This window comes from Odontomachus brunneus, unplaced genomic scaffold (assembly GCF_010583005.1).
Source record: "Odontomachus brunneus isolate Ranch 3 - 2012 unplaced genomic scaffold, Obru_v1 Obru_scaffold_165, whole genome shotgun sequence".
NCBI lineage: Eukaryota > Metazoa > Arthropoda > Insecta > Hymenoptera > Formicidae > Odontomachus > Odontomachus brunneus.
Window position 1 is genome coordinate 317,661 of NW_022639615.1, and position 21,664 is coordinate 339,324.

Here is a 21,664-nt window from a genome sequence, read left to right on the forward strand (position 1 = left end):
AGAGAGAGAGAGAGAGAGAGAGAGAGAGAGAGAAAGAGACAGACAGAGAGAAAGACAGAGAGACAGAGAGAGAGCAGGTTACACCTAGAAAGAGTCTAAAAGTAGACTAGCATAGGGAGGAGCGAGAGAACAGGCAGGCATGTAACGTTCTCATGCTGTGTCCGTTAGTGTCGTCTCTTTCTTCGCGGACATGGAGTCGCTCCTCTTATTATCTCGTCTCGATTAGATTGGTTCAGCCGGACTAGGTCAGTGTGTGCGGTCAGGACGCGGAAATTAAATTAAATGAATCGATAGAAGCACGAGAGACAGGGTGGCTAACGTATTTCCCGTTTCGCTCTCTACGTCCGATTACTCGCTCGAACTCCGCCTAAACCTCGTCGGATCTCGCGCGCGCAGCGAAACGAGCATGTGTGTGTATATTCTATGTGGCGTCTACACAGAATAAAAGTGCACAACGATCGAACAGCCACTGTTGAGCGACTTTTGAACGTTTCAACTACTTGACTCAGATATTCAGGCTTATGTCGGAGGAAGAACGCACGGCAGCTACGTTGTAATGCGTTTCAGTTTCTGTGCGCATAAACTAGACTAGAGAAACAATGTATAGGGGGAAGCTAAGTATATGTATCGACTAGAAGATAACGTAACGTTCGCATATTCCATCTATTGGCCTACGGCACGATCGTCGTGCTTGACGGGGGAGAGCGACAATCCGGACAGCGTATCATTGAGCGAAATCTTCGAGGGAAAACGCTCGCGCCTGACGCTCCACAGGGAGAACAGAACTAGAAATGTCAGATTCGGTCCGTTGATATTTCGCGCAAATCGTCCGTTTAATATCGGAGAGCTCGGAGTCAAGCGTAACGATTTTAACAAAAATTTTTATCCAGCGCTCAAAAGGGACGGAGTATCTGGCAAGTATTGCTGTTGCTTTTCCGCCGGGCTGATTGGCTGTCAGTCACGCGACTCACGCGCGCAAAATTCGCGTCGCCGATGAGTATTGGCAGTTTGACATTTAGCGGTCGAACGAACACCGAGGAACGGTCGCTGGAAAGCAAATAATAAAATATCGTATAAAAAATACTGAATGACACGTGGAATGAAACAGCGGGAATCGAATTTGCGCTGCGAATCACCCAACTTTCGCACGAAATTAGAAATCCCCGGTACATTTCGCCCGTCCACGAATCATTTACGTTTGCTCGTCCCGGAATCATCGCGCACGACTGGAGTCTCGAGTTATCACCGCTGTTAAGTGACTCCCTCTCCCCCCTCTGTAATAATTGCCCCCGAGCTCTCCTAATTACTAAGTCACAGCAAATTTCCCGATCCTCCACGGGGCTGTTGAGCAACGCTTGCCGGATGTCGATACTCGGCAGCGGCATCCTGACATTTAACGACATTCGCCGATATTTTTAATTACTCGACGAGTCGGTGCCGCGCGCGTACGGAGTAATGGCGATGGATCAATTTCACGCGTAACCGATGATCGGTGGAGATCGCTCTCGTCGCGAACGGCGCTGCCGAGCGATCGAAGGGGATGGGAAACGAACAATACTGATCGAATTAATTGATTCCACGGCCAAGTAAGGAGCGTTAACCTGCGCGAAAAGTGAAATACCGTTCATTCGCCTTGATACACCGGGTATACAGGGTGTTGCGCTCATATATAGGCCAGTGCGAGGGGGTTACCTATCCGCTGGCAGACGCGCGTAGTTGGGCGCACACTCAGTAGGGCGGAATGCTCATTTGGAACGTAAGATAAAAGTTCCTGGATACGTGCCTAGATTGCATTTCAAAAACGTCTTTTTTGAGGAAATTTCACTCGATAGTATGTGTAACGTGAATTATAGATATTGAATAAAATTTTCCGTAGGACACTTTGAAATGCAACACTAATCCTGAACGTTCTTATTACTTTGGTCTTCAAGTGCAAATATTAAACTCTTAACACAGAATGTATGTGTATATTAATACTTGTATATATTATTTTTTATGTTGAAAGTTTAGATATTTATATTTTAAAACGAATGTCTAGGATTAGGTACATGTCCGGGTACTATTATCTTAAACTTTTACCATAAACGTTAGAAGCGGGGAAGCATTCCGCCCACTGAGATCGCGCAAGATTACACGCGCCTGCCAGCGGAACGCAGGTTGCACTGACCTGTATGTAAAGCGCAACAACTTGTAAAAGTATTATGATCGCGTGAATCAGAAGCAGGATCCAAGCTTGTCGCTCACCACCGCGGTCAGCGACGATCGTTTTCGACTTTCGAGACGCGTGAACCTATCGTTCGGCAAAGAGGACGACAAAGAGCGTCGACGGCACGGATACGGACGGCGGAGAATCGATGGAGTGAATATATAGGTTGGTTAGTTGAAGGATAGTGAGGGTGGAGGGAAAGGGAAGAACACAGGGTCGAGTCCAGAGGTAAGGAGGATGTGTTGGTGACGAAAGGGGTCGTATAACGGGGGTCGGAAATGTGAATGTTTCGCAACCTTGCCCATACGGGGGTGCGAAGCTTCCGTTTCTGGGTTACCACGGCGTGGCCCTGTGGTCCGTCCGGGTCCAAGCCGCCCCCTAGGGATGAAGACGTCAGGCCCGCCCCCCTACGTGATGACCGAGTGCACTCATTCCCGCCTGAACTCACCCTGCGGTAGTGCTTGTTAGTTCATGTGTAAAAAAAGATCAGGACAATACAAGATTATAGTTTGTTTCTTTGTTCTCTCTTTTTCATTCTTTTTTTTTTGCTATGTATCGCTTTCTTTCTTTTGGTCGCCCTCGGCAATCGCGGCTGCGACACGCCGTACTCCGCTGCGCTCGCTTATTGACGGGTCTCCTCTTTCGGTATGAGTGCATACACTGCTTAAAGATCTAATGGAACGAACAAAGAAAAAGGTGGGAGCTTATATTCAATACGTCGTGCTTTACGGCTGCACAGTGTTCCCGACGGTCAGCCGAAATCGATGGTGCCGTCGGGGACGAGGGGTTGCGGTGCCAACTCAAGCGGCCGCGGGGTGAATCGTGTCCTCCCGTCGCAATTATGCATTCGTACAGTTGCAGGTGCGCGAGTGTGAAGAAAGAAAAATCAGAAAGGGGAGGATCAAGCGATCAAGCTCGGGGAAAGCTCTCGGCATGAAGATGTACGTACCATTGGGTTGCAAAACGGCTTAGACACAATGAAATTGGCCGTTCACCAGACTGTCAAAATTGAAAGTCATTACTGACGGATTTGCCTACTATTAATTATCATTATTAGTATTATTATTTACTACATCACTTAATGTTTTTAATTATATTATTATTGTGTAAATGTCCGTAATGACTCTCAACTTTGACAGTTCGCGGAGCTGCCAACATTATAAAGTCTATTCTTTTTGGCTAAACTGTCTGAACTGGTGCAATAATTTAAAATAAGACGAGTATATTTCACTCTAATTTATTTCACTCTAATTTACTGCAGTTTAAGCAGTTAAAACGAACAGGTCTATTGTGCCTAGGCCGCTTTGCGTCTAACCCATTGTACGCAAAGTGCGTGTGGCCGGCCGCGCGTGCTGCAATTTTCACGCGCTCGATGCACGGCGATGCACCTGGTCGCATGTGCGTCGCGCGAATGACAAAAAGAGAAAAGAAACGCCGCGGAACATGACGATGAAGGAATAAATGCGACTTTTTCGCCGCTAGCTGTCCGTCACGAATCGTATACGTGCGTTGCGAAAATGCGCGAGATGCGCGCACTGGGATATATATCGAAAGTGCAATTTTGCAAAATCGTAAAATCACACGGCGGGTATTACTCTTATAACGTGAAAGAGATACGCGTAAGTAAGAGATTTACGAGGCAGCTGTGATAGCTGTTGACAGATCTCTTTTGAAGCGCGCGGATCATCATTAAACTGCCATCGAGGACGTAATAACGTACGAGATTGTAAGACACGTACGTGTCAAGCGGAAGCTCGATTAACGAGGGAGCCGCACGAAAAACAAAAATTCACCTGCCTCCTGTGAGGATTGAACTCACGACCCCTGGTTTACGAGACCAGTGCTCTACCACTGAGCTAAAGAGGCGTCGATGTCTACCTCGCTTCGGTGAATCCACAGGAGTGATCCCCGCAGAAGCTCGTTAACGTTGTAACATTCAATAGGAAGCATCGACGCTCTCGTTGCTGGTGTTGCTGTTGCTGGTGCGCGCATATATTCATACCGGTCGATTGATCTCGCTCGTGCGCGATTCAGGCGGCGGGAGCCTTTGTTCCGTCTCTTTGATCGCCAAGTAATTGGACAGGGGTTGTGAGTTTCATCCGGCACGACGCATCGCGAGAGCGAGGGTCTCTTATTACGCAACCCGGGCGCGTCGAATTTGAGTAGCGCGCGCTGCGAGTGACAAATCGCGCGCCGTTCAAAAGTCACACCGCGACCCCGCGCCGATCGCGAAATAGACCGTGAATTAATAATTGAAGCTGCTGCCCAAAAAAATGGCGTCCCCTGTGAACGATTGTCTGCACCGTCGATATGAAACAGGCTCGAAATATCCAATTATTGACATCCCCTTAGATTATTATTAATAGTTATTACGTGAAACTCAAGTGAGATACTGAGATGCGCATCAATAGTTGTTACTTGATCCAAGTCGAAACTTGTTATAGACTTGAAATATTCAGATCTGAGTTGAGAGTTAAATGTGAGTTTTTCATTTATGAATCATATAGCACACACGACGTTGCAATAAGTAATGGCGAGTTAAAAATTCACATCTCACTCTAAATTCAAATCTAAGATCAATATTAATAGCTATTACTTAAAATTAACTCAAGTGAGATACTTCGACTTGAATTCAGAGTTAAATGAAAGCTTTTCAGTAGAATCGCGATCATAAACATTACATATCTCGTAATTCATCTGAGAAACTTGGATCTAACTCTGAATAAAAATCTGAATATCTCACATGAGACAAGTCTCAGATGACAATAGTAAGGGTCTGAGACAAGTTTCAAGTAACAGTTCTCAGTTTCGTATTAATAGTCATTACTTGAACCTTGTCTCACGTGAGACACTTAGGTTTGAATTCAGAGTTAGATGAGAGTTTTCCTTGAATCGCGAGAGAGAAAGAGAGAGCGAGAGAAAGATTACAGACTACATAAATATCCCATATATTATAATTCAGCTGAGAAACTTGAATCTGATTTTGAATAAAAACTTGAGTATCTCACGTGAAACAAGTTTCAGGTGACAACCATTAATATCATAGCCATTGATACTCTGGAAAAAGAAAGATCTGATTTTTTATTGCGGCCATGCATTGTAGTTAAACTTCTTGCCTGCATTGAATGACTCCAAAAGAGAACTTTGCGGTTAAAACTGTGAACAACCGCCACTAGTCGCAGGAAAAGCCAGACCTTTCCGGAATGTCAATCAATAATCGGATGTTTCGCCGTTTTCGTTGCCGCTTATACGGAGCGTGTTCACACGTGAGACACGTACACGTCCAATCGACACAACACAAGTGCTCTACGACATATGAGCGAATCGCACACCACCACCGCGAGTCGATTTCGTCCTTGTCGCGTGCGACAATTATCGATATCGACGCATTGCCTATAAAAAAGAGAAGTACACTTATTATTTTATCGCGAGGGCTTTTTTTAGTCCGGGGAGATGTGTCGGCGGTGCCTGAAAATTTCGGCAAGTAAAAGAGTAATACTTAGAGTAGCAGTTAGTCTCTGGTTAACAATTAATATATACCGTTTGTAAGAGAGATATATATGTAGAGAGAGAGATAGATAGATAGACAGATAGATAAATATGTTATATAAAGTTAGAAAGAGACAACGGAGGATCTCCGCTTCGGAAAGAAACTTACTTGGTCTCGTCGATAAAAACGGCCTCGAGTACGCGCGCTGCGTAGTGCAGGTTTCGTTGGAGCAGTTCGGCGGATATTTCCCCATGTTGTAGTTGCCTCAATAAACACCTCAGTCTGCAAAAGAGTTATATCCCGGAGAGTTGCCTCTTGCCACGCCAATAATCCGCTTTCTAAACTAGACGTTCGCGTCCGATCGCTTTCCGATAATTGCGCGACAAGTCGAGATTGCCAACGCAATTCTGCTTAACCCTTCAGGGCTCAAAGGGCCGTGTATTCTAGCGTGGCGCGCGCGAGCGAGATTTCCACAGTGGCACAGTGCGCGAGCGTTCGATATAAAATATTCACCGCGAAAGAGGCAAACGAAACGTCGCGTATTACAGCGGCTGATCGTGTGATTAATACACAAACGATATGCAAATTGCAGGCTGCGTGTGATGTATTTCATCTCGGAACGGTTAATAATTACGGGTCATTATTTGTCACGCGCCGATATGTGTAATATCACGTGGCTACAATTTGCGGATCGTAATCGTCACCAGCGTGGTAATTATGTAACGTCGCCCGACGAAGGTGTGTCTGCTTGATTCGGCTGAAGGGCGGAAGTCTCAATTGTTCAAGGACGACGCGTATCGAGCCTTTCGTTATCAGCGCGCGATCGGAGATAAATTACGTCACTTGCTCTCTTAACCCTTTACAGGCCATTGCTACATAAGTATCAGCAGCACAGAATTGGCCGAAAGAATCGGGAGTGGTTCTAAACGCTTTCCCTGAGTGGTCACTGGTACAACAGTTATACCGGTCGATATCTCTTATCAAAACTTTTTTTCAGTCTCAAAAATGATATTAAAACATCTCTAAAGGACTATTTTAATGAAGTTCAAAAGAAAAATATTGTCATATCCAAGGAGTCTTGCCTTATAAAGGGTTAAAGTGAATCAGTGAATAGTCACTGATATCAGTTATGAGTATAGCACTGAGCACTTTCAGTCAATCAGTGTACATTTACTGTTTTCAGTGATGTCCGACTGATTCATTTTAAGAGAGTGGAGAAGCTGTTTTCGATCGTGAATGTCGCGTTCACGAGAGCCACTAACACTTGCGATATGATACCTGAGGGCAGCTTTGTCGCACGCATCGGGGGTGTCAACGGCAGGGAGCGAGTCCGTCGTGAGATCGACATTGTCGAGGATCTCGTCGAGGTCAACGGATTGGCTCGATAAATAGCTCGCGTCGGGATTGTGCGGCGGTGGGGAACTTTCGAAACTCCCAGCGGCGATGCTTTTGCTTTTGCCGGAGCTTCGGCGTACTATCGTCAAAGTGCCCTGTTCTGAAACACAATGAGCACAATTGCTACGATTAATACGATTGCAACGGAGCTGCGCGCGGTAGGTTAAATCGGTCAGAGTTTTCCTCAAGTCAAAGAGTGCGACGCGTCGCGACGTGGCGACGCTAATTATTTTCTCCCGTCTCGCGAGAAAAAAGGAAGAATGTTTTACGGTTGACGGAGGATCCAATTAATTTGTTGAGTGCTCGAGATAAATATTCGAGTATTTGCTTATGTATTTTCCCTCGTGGTCTCCTACATTTCACCAAGTCATGGTAATTCTCGAAGCGCATCGATCTTAATGGAAACTTAATGCAGTTCTCGAGCAGTCACCGGACAGTCGCGTTCACTTTTGTCTATTAACCGCTAGTTGTCTAGTAACGTCTAATAATCGTAAAGAGTGTGAAACTACATGGGATACCGATCAAGATGCAACGCAGTTACCGCGCACGAAAGCTGCGCAAAATCTGAATTTTCACTGAACGAAAACAGAGCAAAAGATTATTTAGTTCATTGATAACAAAGTGCCAAAGTAACAAACGTCACATCATAAAATTGAATTAATATTATTAATACTGTGTCTTGAAAAGAATTGGTCGATCTATATTGTTCAATGAATTGTTTCCCAACTACTGAGCAAAGCTCTACCAAGTTCTTGTGTAGTTTCTGCGCAGTACTTTTACAATTAGTGAGAATACATCAACATTAAACAATAATTGGACGAATGTCTATCTACGCAAACTGCGTAGATCTCTGCCAGGGGAACTCTCCTTCGTCAACTCGCACGAACAATTTGTTCGCAGTTTGTAGAACTGCCGAGAAACTCGAGCACTTTAGTGGTGTGTGATTTCGGAATCCGCGCGCGCGCGCGGATCTGGTCGGTAAACTCGTACGGGCAGATGCGTACGGTAGAGACCGGCTGCTGAAGGGTATCCCGGGGGGTAATACCTCGAAAAACTTACTGGGGAGTTGGCCGTTCCGACCGGGTGAAGAGGGATTGCGCGGCCTTGAGGTCGTCGCGCCGCTGCTGCAGCCGGTAGCTTCGTTCGCGTTCGCCGCTACACCGGCCGAGGCCACTCCGATATCATCCCTCGTGACTCGTCTGTCCGGCGGAGATGCAACTGCAATTCCAAAAGAACAGGGCAGAAATTAACGGAACGGAAGATAACAGCCACGGCTGCATCAGACGTGTTGTCGCGCCTCGCTGATTTGTGCACGCGGGGTGTCGAGAACGATTCAGAATCTTATGTGAAATCTTGGCCTGTCGACAACTCCACGTCGAGATTTGCTCGACTTCAATCGTGCGCGTTATTAGTCCTGGATTTCTCACGTCGATCAATACCAATCAACGTAATGTCATTTTTATTTGTTGGAAACCGAGGATCCCGACCTCGACAATCGTAAAACGAATAGCGGTCTTCTAAAGTGCCCGGGATGTTCTTCGGAACGAAAGTCTTTCCGATGCAGTTTTCATTCCGCGGGGGAATCTTACATCTCGCTTTCTTACTGTGTCGGCGAAGTACGAAAGTTATAATCGACCTAAGGGTAACCTCACTGCTCCTTTGCGCCCTAGGCATAAGGTCCAGTCTTGGGGAGAAAAATCTCGTGCAGAGTAGAAATCAAGATAAGACGGACCATTTTCACGGTATAATGTGGACTCCTGTGCGGATCTTTTCTGTCGCGCGTGTCACGATACACGGCGTGAAATGCTCGACACGCGGAGTTTTGTGCATTTTCAATTATAAATTCGGTTCATTTATTCTTGCATATGTTTGAATGATGATCTTGAGTAATAACGTTTGAATGATGATTTTGAGTAATAGTGTTTAAATGATGAATGATGATCATGTGCATGATTGATGATGTGTTGTTGGAAACGTTAAAGATTCAGCGGTTGTTGACAAGAGGCCGTTCTCTTTTGTCCGAATAAATAAATAAATTTATTTATTTTGAACCAAATAAATAAATTTTAGTACCAATCAATAAAAAACGTTTTAATAAGTTGAGAGCGAGGATTACGTCTGTGAACTCATCAGCAAAATTGATTTATTTGGCTCCAGATAAAAGAGAACTGTCCCTTGTGAGATTTTTCCCGGCTTCGAGGAGCGTCCTCGTTTACACGTGATGTGTGTGTATTTAAGAGCCAAGAGTGGGATTGGCAGTAAGTAGTAAGTCGTGAACAGTAAGCAAATTGACCAATCACGGTCGATTATTACAGGATTATTACAGGAATAATCAACTGTGGTCGGCCAATTTGCTTTATTGCTAACGTCTTACTGCCTACCGCCAATCTCATTGTAGATGGACCTTTAAACGCCGACTGGCGACACGACGTAATTATCAGGCGCGCCGCCTCGCCGCAAACGAGATATCCTCAAACGTGATCACATAATAACATTAATTCGTCAAACGTAATGCTACAAAGTGTAAAGTCATGTCGCTGCAGTAAAACCGCGGTTTACTGGCCGGGCCTATCGATCGGCAGCGCCTGCCTATAGGCTGTGAATTAGTCTCATAGCCGATCGATCGCGCGCACGTTACGGAGCGGTGCTATTATGCTAATCACAAGTTGAAGTGTTTCTGAGCGGGAGCGCTGCAGTAGAGGGGAGAGAGACAGACAGATAGACAGATAGACAGAGAAAGAGAGAGAGAGAATGTCGCGGGGCGCGAGGATCCAACGCGGAAGCCGGAAACAAATACCAACGTCTCCGCAGTTACAATCGTCTGATATAATCGATATAGCTGTCAATTACTTAGTGGATTAATTGCTTACTTCGAGAGCGATGGCTCCGTGATCGAGCCATCTGACACGACGGACAATTACAAGGCACGCGGTTCGCAGCGGGGATCAGGGAAAAATGCTTTAGAGTTTGCGACTTCTCAGACAGCTAATCGTTGTGATTGACAGGTATGATGGAGGCAACCTTTCTCCACATCTTTATGCCAGCGACGATCCCGTAAGATCGTACATCTGCTCTGTAATAACCGAAACGCGAACGCCGTGTGGCCATCTTGCCCTGCTAGCGTGTCAAGTTAGCCAGCAATCTAGATTAAGAAGGCCGTATACGAAATCCTCGGCGGCTTCTAAATCAGTTTTTTTCTAGTCTTTAACTGCAGTATTATTCCAGTTGTAATAAAACTCGGGGAAAAACACCTGCACTAATATAAAAGGATTTAGTAATAATCTTTTTAGCAGATATCTCAAGCCTGGATAATATAATAGTTAACGGAAATAGTTTTGGTGAAGTAATTCGAACTAAACATATGCAGATAAATATAATCAAATAATTTGGAAAATATTAAGAAATAACCTTACCAAAGCTTGGTATATGCTGCTAAAATTTGGTGACTATTATCCAATTTACATGGTACATATCGTCAAATAATTTGTAAAATGGAATCACAATCCTCGCTATGAAATCAGAGATCGGGTCAACAAAGCGCTGTGCATCCTGTGCTTTTACATCTAGAAAGAGAGAGAGAGAGAGAGAGAGAGAGAGAGAGAGAGAGAGAGAAGGAGAGAGTACTAAAATAATATAATTTGGCAGTGTGTCGAACCGAAATTATTACAGAGCATGGCGCCGTTTACCATTTCGGTCACGCGGCTCACAGGTACAAATCCAGATTCGCACGCAATTATGCTAACGCAGCTTGCAGTTAATCAAACAGCATTGTTTGCAGGAGTTGTCAGACCGCGTGTGTCAGCGGCCGTCGTCGCGTTCGCGTTTAAAACAAACCACTAGGCCAGTCCTTACGACCGCTTCGATATGGAAATATCCAATTTCGCAAGTGCCGAGAGCCCGACGTTTATTTCGTTACTTCGATCGCGCGCTCGTCGCTCGTATTATTACTCCCGTTACACCACGTTACCACCCGGCTCTTTCGGCTAAAACGTATTTGGCAAAAATACTACGCCGCAATCGATTGCCAGCGGAAACGATATCCGCGGAATTAATCGTCTCAATCGAATATTCGTTACGGCGAAAATTCCGCTAGTCCCCTGCGCACTCGATGACACGTGACGTCGAGCGCGTCAAAGGGCATATTGGCCAAAAATGATCGCCTGCGCGAACAAAACGAGATTTAATCTCGTGAAATATACAGTGGACCGCGCTATATATCACTACGGTGATATAAGTCATATTTTTTTCCATATCGAGCGATTTATAGTGACAGTGGATGACGCATCTCTTCGAGTGAACGAAGTGTCAAAAGTGGACGTCTGAAATTTTGCGTTACAATTCATTTTAGTTATCATGCACTCCAAAATGTACAAGTCGTCATTCGTTTCCCACTGACGTCACTACTTCCGTATCTAAAGCTGCGATCACACGATTTCGGGCATCAATCATGAATCTCTTTTGCTAGTGTGAACTCAAGAAAATTGGAAACCCTCACTCAAAAATATATGAAAATGCTCATTTTTTATGATTTTACATATGAGGAAAATATTTATGATCGTCTCCAAGTACTTCAAAATCATTCACTCTTTACAATTTCATATTAGGGAGAAAATTACACGTAAGTGTAATTATAAATAAGATCAAGTTTACATGAAGAGACTTATGATTGATACTTTAATGTGAATTCGCGAAGAGTGAAAAATCTAACCTTAAAAATATATGGGAATGTTCACTTTTCACGATATTGGAGGAAAAGTTTCGTGATCGCGTCTCCAAGTACTGCAAACTTATTCAGTTTTCATCATTTTCATATTAGTGAAACAAATCACATGATTGATAAGTAAAATCGAGTTTACGTGAAAAGATTCACGATTGATGCTTTGACATGCACATCGACAACTCAGTTTCTTTACAGAAAAGTATTACTGGTAATTACTAAAAAAACAGTAATGATTAATCACTTTTCAGTGATTCAATGATTATTTGACAAATTACTATAATACATTTTTTTTTAATTTCCACAAATTGACTTATTAGAGTGGTTCAGACAAGCTAATATTTGTTTAAATAAAAAAAAATTTATTTCATATTTTACGTTAATAAAAAAGCTCATTTTGTTTAAATAAAAAAAAATTTATTTCATATTTTACGTGCGCATCGCAACGATGCGCGATTTCGATACTGCAGCGGCACTCATTCTTTCTCATACCACGCTATTCGCTGCTTAACCTGAATAATCGCGAACTGGAAGTCATAGTGCCAATGAGCTGTGACGACTGGGATTATGCTTATAATATGCTCTTGTATCGTTCAAACAACATTGTAATGGCATATTTATTGATAGATGATGCAAATGATGTAACAGTAATCGAAGTGTGACTAGTAATTATTATTATAATATATCAGCGAACCATTAACGACATGATTGCTATTAGATTTTTAACTGAACATTATAACGAACGAGAGCAAACTATAAGTTAATTTGAAAAATGCAAGATATGAAACAAGATATGAAACAAGCATTCACACTAATCATGAAAAAATTGATATTTATCTATCTTATTATTTAAGTACTCAAGATTATTAGTCACTAATAATAGAAACTACTGAGCGACAATAATTTATTACCGACCACCCAGTAATACTTTTCTGTAAGAGTTCCTCTGTATAAATCTTCCAATACACGATAGCGATTTAAGCTGGAATCACACGATGCATGATTTCACGCCTTCTCACGTGCATGCTGATCGTCGGCAGTTCAGTTCACTGTTCGAGTCGCTATCGTGCATCGGAAGATCTATGCAGTGAGCTGAGCTGCCGGTCAGCATGTGCATGTCAGAAGGCATGAAATCGTGTATCGTGTGATCCCAGCTTTACCCAGCGAACTGAACTGCCGGCCAGCATGCACGTGAAGAAGGCATGAGATCGTGCGTCGTGTGATTCCAGCTTAACAGCCGGTATCACGCGACTTTGTCCCCGGAAAGAGTGCCGGAAGCTACCAGGTGCGCGACATAAAATAACTGCCGGGCTAATCGACGTGTCAGCCAGCGAGGACACGTTCGTCCTTCGTCTAATTCTGATATTAAAGGGCAACGCCCACTCGAACGTGCGTTTCACGCGACGTCGGCCGAAGCTATGTTTTCATTTTCCTATTTGTTTTTCGTTTTTTCCTTCTGTGAGGGATCGGCACGCACGCGATTTCCAGAGTAATTTCGTCGCGACGAAATTACGTCGTGCATGCGCGCACGCGCGCACACACACACATACACACACAAAGGACGCGAGCCACGTGTGATAATAAACTTAATGGATGGAATTTCGTTGAAAATTAGTCGTATCCGGTTGTACCTCGTCTTTTGTTGTCGCCGCGTGTGTATCTGTGTTTGCGCGCGCATGAGCGTGAAACAACACGCAAATACGCACATTTCCAAGCAATAATAATAACGTATTTGCAATAATTTTGCGAGCCGCTATCACTTTGCAAAAACATCTTTAAACGCCAAGAGACAGGATGTCGACGCGATGGGGCTATGAAATTATTCACCGTAAGCGGATAAACAAACAGACGCTAGCGCACCGTATGTATGTGAATTATTACGTTTCGCTTGAATAATGCACGAGGCCGCGGTGCAACGACGAAATATATGCATTTAGTGCGCGCGACGAATTCATATTCTTCTGTATTTTAATTTATATTTTTACTTCTGCCGTGTGCGCACTCTCTTATACAGCACATTCCCGTGCAATTTGCGCGCGGAAATCCGCGCGCGTTGTCGACAGCTGCCGTTATATAGGGTGGACCAGTAACCACTGCACTTCACTCGGAGTCAGTGCTGCCAGATTTGTCACAGCGCCTTTGTGGTCTGTTGTGGATAGCGCACGTTGAGAGAAAAAAGAATACACGGAAAAAAAAGATATGGACAACGGAACATAATTTGCTGTGTTAGCCACTTTTTCTCTGCAGAAACCAATTTCCTTGCTAAAATAACAAGAAAATCTACTTCTGCAACAAAAAAGTAGCTAAAGCAGTAAATTATGTTTTTTAAATATAAATGTATATTTAGTTGTCCATCTGTAGCAAATTTGCTGCGTTAGACACTTTTCTTGCTGTACAAGCAGATTTTTTTGTTATCATAGGTTCCTTCAGCAAAGAAAAAGTAGTTAACATAGTGAATTATGTTTAACTGTCCATATATAGCAAATTAGTTTGCTGCTGCAGCAAATCCTTTTTTTCCGTGTAGTTGATTTTATTAAAATTAAAGTTATTTTTGGCTCTCCAACTATACTTCTTTGTAGTAATATGTAGTAATATATATATAAAATTACTATATATCACTGTGACATTATGGAATTATATAATATTAAATAGTAGAACTTGATAAAAAATGGTTTCCTTGACCATAATTTATAATAATTACTTTCCTGCACGATTATATTTACAAATGCCAAACATTTTTTCTTAGTGAGAAAGGCTGGATATCTATGATTGTATTTGCAACCAGCAACCTGATACATTGTGCTCGACATTTGATGTAAGTGAATTTTTTCTCTAGAAACATTGCTTGGAATATCTTCGAAGCAAAAAGCAAAGTTGGCTTCCAGATCTTCGCAATTACTCTACTTAGAAATAAAATGTCTTATGGTGGTAACGCTTATTTTTCTAAGTGGAACAACTTCGAAAACCCGAAGACCTTTGTTTTTATACTTTGAAGACACTCCAGGGTAGCGATCGCGTAACTCTCCTAAAAGCGGAAACGCGAGAAAAGTGGAAAGTTCCACGTGAACTCGACGTGATCCTGTCCCGACCAATGAAAATGTGAAAATTTCCACGTGAAACTTTTCACTTTTCGCAGGTCCACGTTGGGGGAAAAGATGACACGATCAGTGCGCAGGTGGCAATAATTACTGAGTCACCCTCGGCAATTTAGGTTACTCGCACGACTGAAAGCGCCGAAGTTGACCAAGTAATACTATAGCTCTGGCGGCTCTCCTACACTGGCCCGGTAGCCCGGCGAGGCCGACGGGAGATTCTTGTAATTATTTCTCTATGTGACCCAATTTAGGTATCGACGAAACACTGGAGCCGCCGCCGCCATCGTCGTCGTCGCCACGAAGGAACGACCGCGTAGGACACAAGCGGTGTAGCACTCCGCCGTAACCAAGCCATTAATTGCTGTCATTAGTCGCGGCCGCTTTTCGCAGCGCTTCCCGGAAACACGGCGGAATAACGGCGGCTCGCGAGACTTCATCGATTACGAGATCCGTCATCGCGGGTCATCCATCTGTCTCTCGCGGTCTCGCTGCGCTTCAGAAATACATTAACCTAATGGATACTGTCGCACCCGTCACATCAGAGCCTCGTAATACCGTAATGCGAGCGAGCGGCTCTTGTAAATTCCGAGCCCCATAAAAAGCCCATCATTCGGCCGGGACTGCCACCGTTGAATCGAGTCATTCGCGTGATACGCTCGCGCGCGCTAAACACAGTTTACACTCGGGTGCGCCGCAGTGCACATTCGCGATATTACAGCACTGCCAAAGTGCTGTGTGTTGGTGTTGTTACAGCAACGTTTGCAAGAAACTCGCGGGCTCAACACTCGGGGGTTCTTTCCTAGCCGAGTTTCGCTCATCCAAACTATGACGTTATCGCCATCGTCACGTTGGACGAAAGAGAGAGAGAGAGAGTGAGAGGGAGGGAAAGAAAAGGGAGAGGGAGAACTTGTGACGCGCGCGAATGTGCCTGTGCATCGCGCGAGAGAGCATTCATTATTAAATTTCTACCGCAGCGAGGGGAAACTGGATTTCCGAAGACTCGACGAAACTGCATTAAGAGTCTTCGAGGCTTAGAGGTAGCTTGGGGATCTTCTTCCAGACGGAGGAAGTGTTTTGTGCGCCGAGCACGGGAGAGTTAGGTCGCGCAGCGGAAAAAGTGAACTTGTCACATCGTCGACGCTGAATACGACGATGATCTTTGCGAAGAGCTGCGAATATTTGTGTCACGTAATGTCCTGGTGTAACGTCAATAATAAAAGAAGAAAGAGAGAGAGAGAGAGAGAGAGAGAGAGAGTCAGAACCGACGCGTGCGTGCATATAAATGCGTGCGTGTTCCATCGTGGGAACGCTGAACGCGGCGACATTTCGCGCTGATGTATTTCTGCAATAACAGAGACGTCGCGAAGCATAATATACTTCATTGGGTCGCGTGGTGTGGCGCAGAGCACGCATATTTTGCGAGTAGCGAGATCCGAGTTCGTAACAAAACTTCATTATTGCAATAAGAGAAACAGTTATGCCAATATATGTATATCTCATTTTTAATAACACTTTTAATACCGTTAACCGCAATGACCGGCGGCGAACTGGCCGTTTATTAAAAAGGTCGTTGACTTCTGGAGAAATGTGATTAAAGGTGTTGGACTTGATACGGCTTCGTTTCTCGGCCAACAAAATGGAGTTTTGCGACCGACAGACTTCCTTCTTCTCTTTCTGCCTCTCTCTCTCTCTCTCTCTCTCTCTCTCTCTCTTTCTTTCTCCCTCTCTTCTTCTTTCCCTCTGCATCATTTAATTTTTAATCGATGCGGTATCCGATTAGACGACAAACGCCAACGGTCGATAAGACAAGACAGAACGCGGAAGAGAATGGCTGAGCTCGGATCGAAACTACTTCCGCGTTTGGAAAACAGAACGATATGTTACCTCGTGATCTCCGAAAGAATCATCGCGTGGAAGCGCCCGGGGTCGATTTCTCGTGGAGGGTCTTCCACTTCGAGTGTCGTTATAACGATGTCATTGGAATTTTGTGGAAACGCGAATAGAGTCTCTTTCGATCTCGTATATTTGATAACACGATGAGATAGAATGTCAAACAGCATCTCTGCGCGGAAATTCGCGACGATATTTGCGACATGATCGCTCAAGTTGTAGACAATACATAGATGAAACGCGCGCAAAGTGGTGTGCGTACGAGAGAAAAAATGTGATATATAATATCTCGTAAGACCAATGTTGGGTACTAATCGATTACAAATTTCTTTCGAACTGAAACAATCGGCCAATAACCGAACAATAACAAGGTCAATAACCGAAATAAACCATTCTATGAGTAATTATAAATAATTCAATCGATCAGTGAAATTAATTCTTATTCGGTATACAATCAATTATATCAAAGTTTGATATGATTAATTTCGTCAATCAACGAAATTATTTGTGATTTTACACATGTGACGTAATTAATTTATTTTGATTACTGATTTGCCAATTATTTTAGTTAAAGAAAATGTTCACCGATCAATGCCCAACATTGCCCGAGTTGAGATTTTAGCTTTGCTTACAACCTGAACTTTTTAATATGTACACAGACAGAATTTTATAATTTCTTTTTATATACAATTCTCTTAAATTTTACTATGTTTTCAGTAGCTAGAAATAAACTGATGATGAGATCTATCTTGCTAAATTTCACTAGAAATATAGCAAATATTTTAATAGCACATTTCAGTTCCTAAGATATATAAGCACGTATGCAATGAAAGAATTTAAGTCAATTACTTTTCAGTCAATCTATTCCTCGATTACAAAGACTTACAGTAATTTTCATTATAAGATTTCCCCCCGTGTGTATATTCTGAAACATTATACCCTGTGTTCAGTATGCTTAATACACACAGACTGAGATCCTGCTATAGTGTCTTTAAATGGCGGAAAACGTGCAAGATGCCGCTTGTAGGTTCTAAAAAAGGACCTCTCGGGAAATTAGTTAGGTTAAATAAAATTAAAATGGATCGACATGCGGGCATTAGAGTGTCGAGGTGCGCGTCAAATGAAATATTGAGGTCGAAAGCAGGATCCAAATTTCGACTCGTCCGCTTAAGATTGCGGACGTGCGTGGGGTTTAGAAAATAGCGACGCAGCAAATTCCACAATAATTAATTTCTGGACAATGCCCAAGTCGACGCGAGCGCGCACAAGCGGGGTTTATTTCGATCCCGGCTGGTTTCCGGGCGATTCGCGCACGATCTCATGATGGCACGTAGCGCGCGACGGTGTCCCAGATGGCAAGTGAGGCAGACTGGGATGACCCAAGGAAATAATAGCTCGAAATTTAGCCGCGCGGCCAGTTCCCCACCGTCTTCTTATTGGCACAATAAGTGGCGAGCGACGTGTTCTCCTGGCGTCTGCGAGGCGTCTCTCGCCATTGGCGACATGTCGTTAAGATCGATGAATAACTCATTGCGATTCATCCTGCGCTCGGTGCCGACGTGCGTAATTACACTTCGCGCGTAATTACGAACGATGATCCGGTCAATATGCGAATTACGGAATTAGCGAGCTCATTTTTTACTAACCCCCATTTTTTACTCCCCTTTTAGCCGCGAAACGGGCGATAACTCCGAGTCGTATTTTTCCAACATATTTTTTTAACGCGAGTTTCCAATGTATTTTTTTAACGTGTATAACCGACGCTAACTCTCTCTCTCTCTCTCTCTCTCTCTCTCTCTTACTTGCTCAATCGCTCGCGAGGATAACGATATTGACGTGATTCCCCACACACGGGAAATGATTTCAAACAGGAAGCTCGTGTTTCAGTCCTCATCATCTGGAACCCTCTTCGTGGCTATCCCTTGCGTAATCCCGGAGAAATTCTACTACCTCGATATTCCGGAAGTGCGGAATAACGTCATTGAGAGTGTCCTCTCGCAAGATCGCACACCGGGGATATAAACTCGGGCGTGGTATCGTATCGAGGTATGAGTCTCTCAAGATTTCAAATGCCCGCCGCTTAACGGCGGAAGTGACGCGCGTTACATCCTGGCAATGCGTGATTACGACATCTCGCGTAGATGCGCATGTGGAGTAGCAGAAAGTTGCAACAAAGTTCGCGCTTGGCCGATTTACAGACGAGAATCTGTTATCTAATTGTAAGTTACCACAATGAGCATATAATTGGATGCCAACTCGTGTGTGTAACCAAGTCGGAATTTTAACCCTACTTTCGACCTGAACTTTCTAGCATCTGTGTATTTTGAAGAGTAAATGTGATTGTTTAACACACATGCAAACTGAAGTTCTACTTAGTGTCTCTGAATAGCAGAAAACGTACAAAATGCCACTTTTAGGTTCTAAAGAGGACTTCTGTTGCAGAACTACTAAGTAATAGCATCAAAAGAGATTGATATAGACTTCAGAATATCAAAGTGGACGTTAAATAGGATACTGAGATCTAAAGTAGGATTCAACTTTCGATTCGAATTAAATACCCGACTCGAGATTTTAGCAGCACTTTCGTTACATGAACTTTCTTAACATCTATATAGTATATTCCGAAGGATCAGTGTGTGCTTAGTATACGTAAAAACTGCAATTCTACTTAACACCTTTGAATGGTAGAAAATACAGAAAATGCCACCTGTAGTTTCTAAAAAAGATCTCTCGGCAAAGTTAGTAGGTCAAATAGAATCAAAAGAGGTTGGTGTAGGTTTTAGAGTATCAAAACAGGCGTTAAATGGAACATTAAGACCGAAAGTAGGATCGTGTGACTTGTAATATTTAAGAATAATAACTTACAATAATGCACTAATTATAATGAAAAAATTACTAGAGTTTATAAAAATTAAATTATAATCCATCTTTATATTATAATAAATGGAAGATATCCATCTTTATCATCATTACATTTTTTATTTTATTATAATAACATCGATTTTGTATTATAATAAGTGTATTATAATAACTAAAATTATTATACTGAAATTATTATATTATAATTATTTGATCAATTAAATTATTATTTGGATATATTGTTACCTCATCCACATCGCAAAATTAGTCGATAACATAGAGAAACAACTACACCTGATGGAAGCGGGACGGTATTAGCTTTCAAATACAATTTGCTTCACGTTGCTGCGACTTCTCTTTGAGGAGTTACGAGCGGCGAGTCCTTTGATTAGGGACTCAGGCCTGACGACAATGTTGCACGTCGCATGTGCCCTCAAAAAAACGAGAGGTGCGAAATGCGAGGCGACAGCTTGTGACAATGTACCATGCGTCTTTTTGGCACGACCGCTGAGAAAATAAGCCACTTTCTTTCGACGAAAAACTAATATAGAAACGTAAAATAAACACCAATATTCTCGACATTTCGCGCATTCTCGTTGTTTGCGCGTGCTCTTGTCGTGACACTTGTATGTACGATTACGGCATGTAAGATTCATTGTTATTGACATACCAGAATATGTGTATCTATATATATATTTTTTTTGCATATAAAAGATATTCAACGTAATCTGCACGATTTTTTAAACACTTCCGACGGTTTAAGGAAAAGGTTGCAAGATGACTTTTTTGCAAAATGATTTTTTCTGCTTTATGCAGGTTACAACCTGCAATAACAAAAAGTAAAAAATTTTTTTTCATAATACATTATTAATTATTTTTAAGTCCACAAAATTCGAATCCAAAATTTTGTGAGGCTTGAAAACTCTCGAAACTCTCAAAACTTAAAACTATCTGAAACTATTTTAATGCTAGTTAAAAAAGGAGAAGGTAATTTTATATAAAATAGGCTTCTGTATAATTACACTTAAAAAAAAATCAGTTTTTCAATATTTAAAATAAATGAATATAATTGTTTTATTGGTGAAAAACAGTTTTATCAACATTTTAATGCATAATTATTAAAAAAAATATTCTTCAGGAATTAAAAACTCAACAAATTTTTTTTGGAAAAACAAGTTTTAAATATTTATTAGACATAATTAAATCGAGTAATAATTGAACATAATTAGATAGAATATTTATTAAACATAATTAGATAAAATACTAAATATAATTATATGGATATTAGATGAAAATAATTATTTTTGATTATAAAAAAAAATTAAAATTAGATGAAATTTTGAATTCTTTGGAATTTTTATCTATTATCACAACTGAACTACTTCAAAATTTTCAAAAAAGTTAAGATCTTTGTTTAAAAACACTAACATCTGAACTCTTCGGAGAAAAAAAAATCTAGTCTGCTAGTCTAGTGCGTTATCTTCTCCACATGCTAGTTGCGCTAAAAAACTAACATCTCTGTTTCATCTCTGTTTCGAAAATTTCGAATCACAAAAATAGTTTCGAGTTCTTGAAACTTGGAGCTTTTCAGAGTTTCGAGAGGTTTGGAGATCTCGAGGTTTTTGAGTACCCTATCCCTAATATATATGTATATCTACAAAATTTGATCCAGATCGTTCAAAGGGTTTAGGAATATATAGAAAATACAACAGAAGAAGATAGATATTCTATTATATATGTAAAATAGTATGTTTGTCTATCTGTTCCCTATATACTATCAAACCCTTTGACCAATCTAGATCAAATTTTGCATAGTCACTCGCTAAGACCCAGCGGAAAATACAGGCTACCATGAAACTCGGACATCTCACCCCTTCTTCTGATTTAATCCCCTTGACACTCTGTGACAACCCGAGCAAAGCCAGGTAGTTTCAGCTAGTATTTATATATACAAATAGAGAGAGAGAGAGAGAGAGAGAGAGAGAGAGAGAGAGAGAGAGAGAGAGAGAGAG

General features: G+C 42.3%; 2 protein-coding genes and 1 non-coding gene across 8 annotated transcripts in view; 1 reads left to right on the plus strand and 2 right to left on the minus strand.

Moving 5' to 3' along the window:
• The window catches only part of LOC116851055 (calcium/calmodulin-dependent 3',5'-cyclic nucleotide phosphodiesterase 1-like), a 92,093-nt gene that overhangs the window by 12,781 nt on the left and 57,648 nt on the right, over window positions 1-21,664 (minus strand). For both annotated transcript variants that reach the window (XM_032830077.1, XM_032830078.1), the window contains exons 2-5: window positions 8,151-8,309; window positions 6,975-7,191; window positions 5,865-5,978; window positions 2,503-2,655 (exon numbers count right to left, since the gene is read on the minus strand). In XM_032830077.1, the coding sequence (XP_032685968.1) occupies window positions 2,503-2,655; window positions 5,865-5,978; window positions 6,975-7,191; window positions 8,151-8,309 (643 nt within the window). The remainder of the gene's footprint in view (window positions 1-2,502; window positions 2,656-5,864; window positions 5,979-6,974; window positions 7,192-8,150; window positions 8,310-21,664) is intronic.
• The window catches only part of LOC116851057 (alpha-glucosidase-like), a 48,289-nt gene that overhangs the window by 3,507 nt on the left and 23,118 nt on the right, over window positions 1-21,664 (plus strand). Inside the window, exon 2 of one of the 5 annotated variants that reach the window (XM_032830083.1) lies at window positions 3,062-3,147. The exons of 3 other annotated variants lie outside the window; for them this stretch is intronic. The gene's annotated coding sequence lies outside the window, so the exon portion shown is untranslated. Of the gene's footprint in view, window positions 1-3,061; window positions 3,148-20,255; window positions 20,267-21,664 lie in introns of those variants that run through there. One more of the 5 variants, XM_032830085.1, reaches the window with a different exon arrangement.
• Window positions 4,001-4,072, minus strand: Trnat-cgu. The gene has a single exon. It is a non-coding gene; the product is annotated as a tRNA-Thr (tRNA).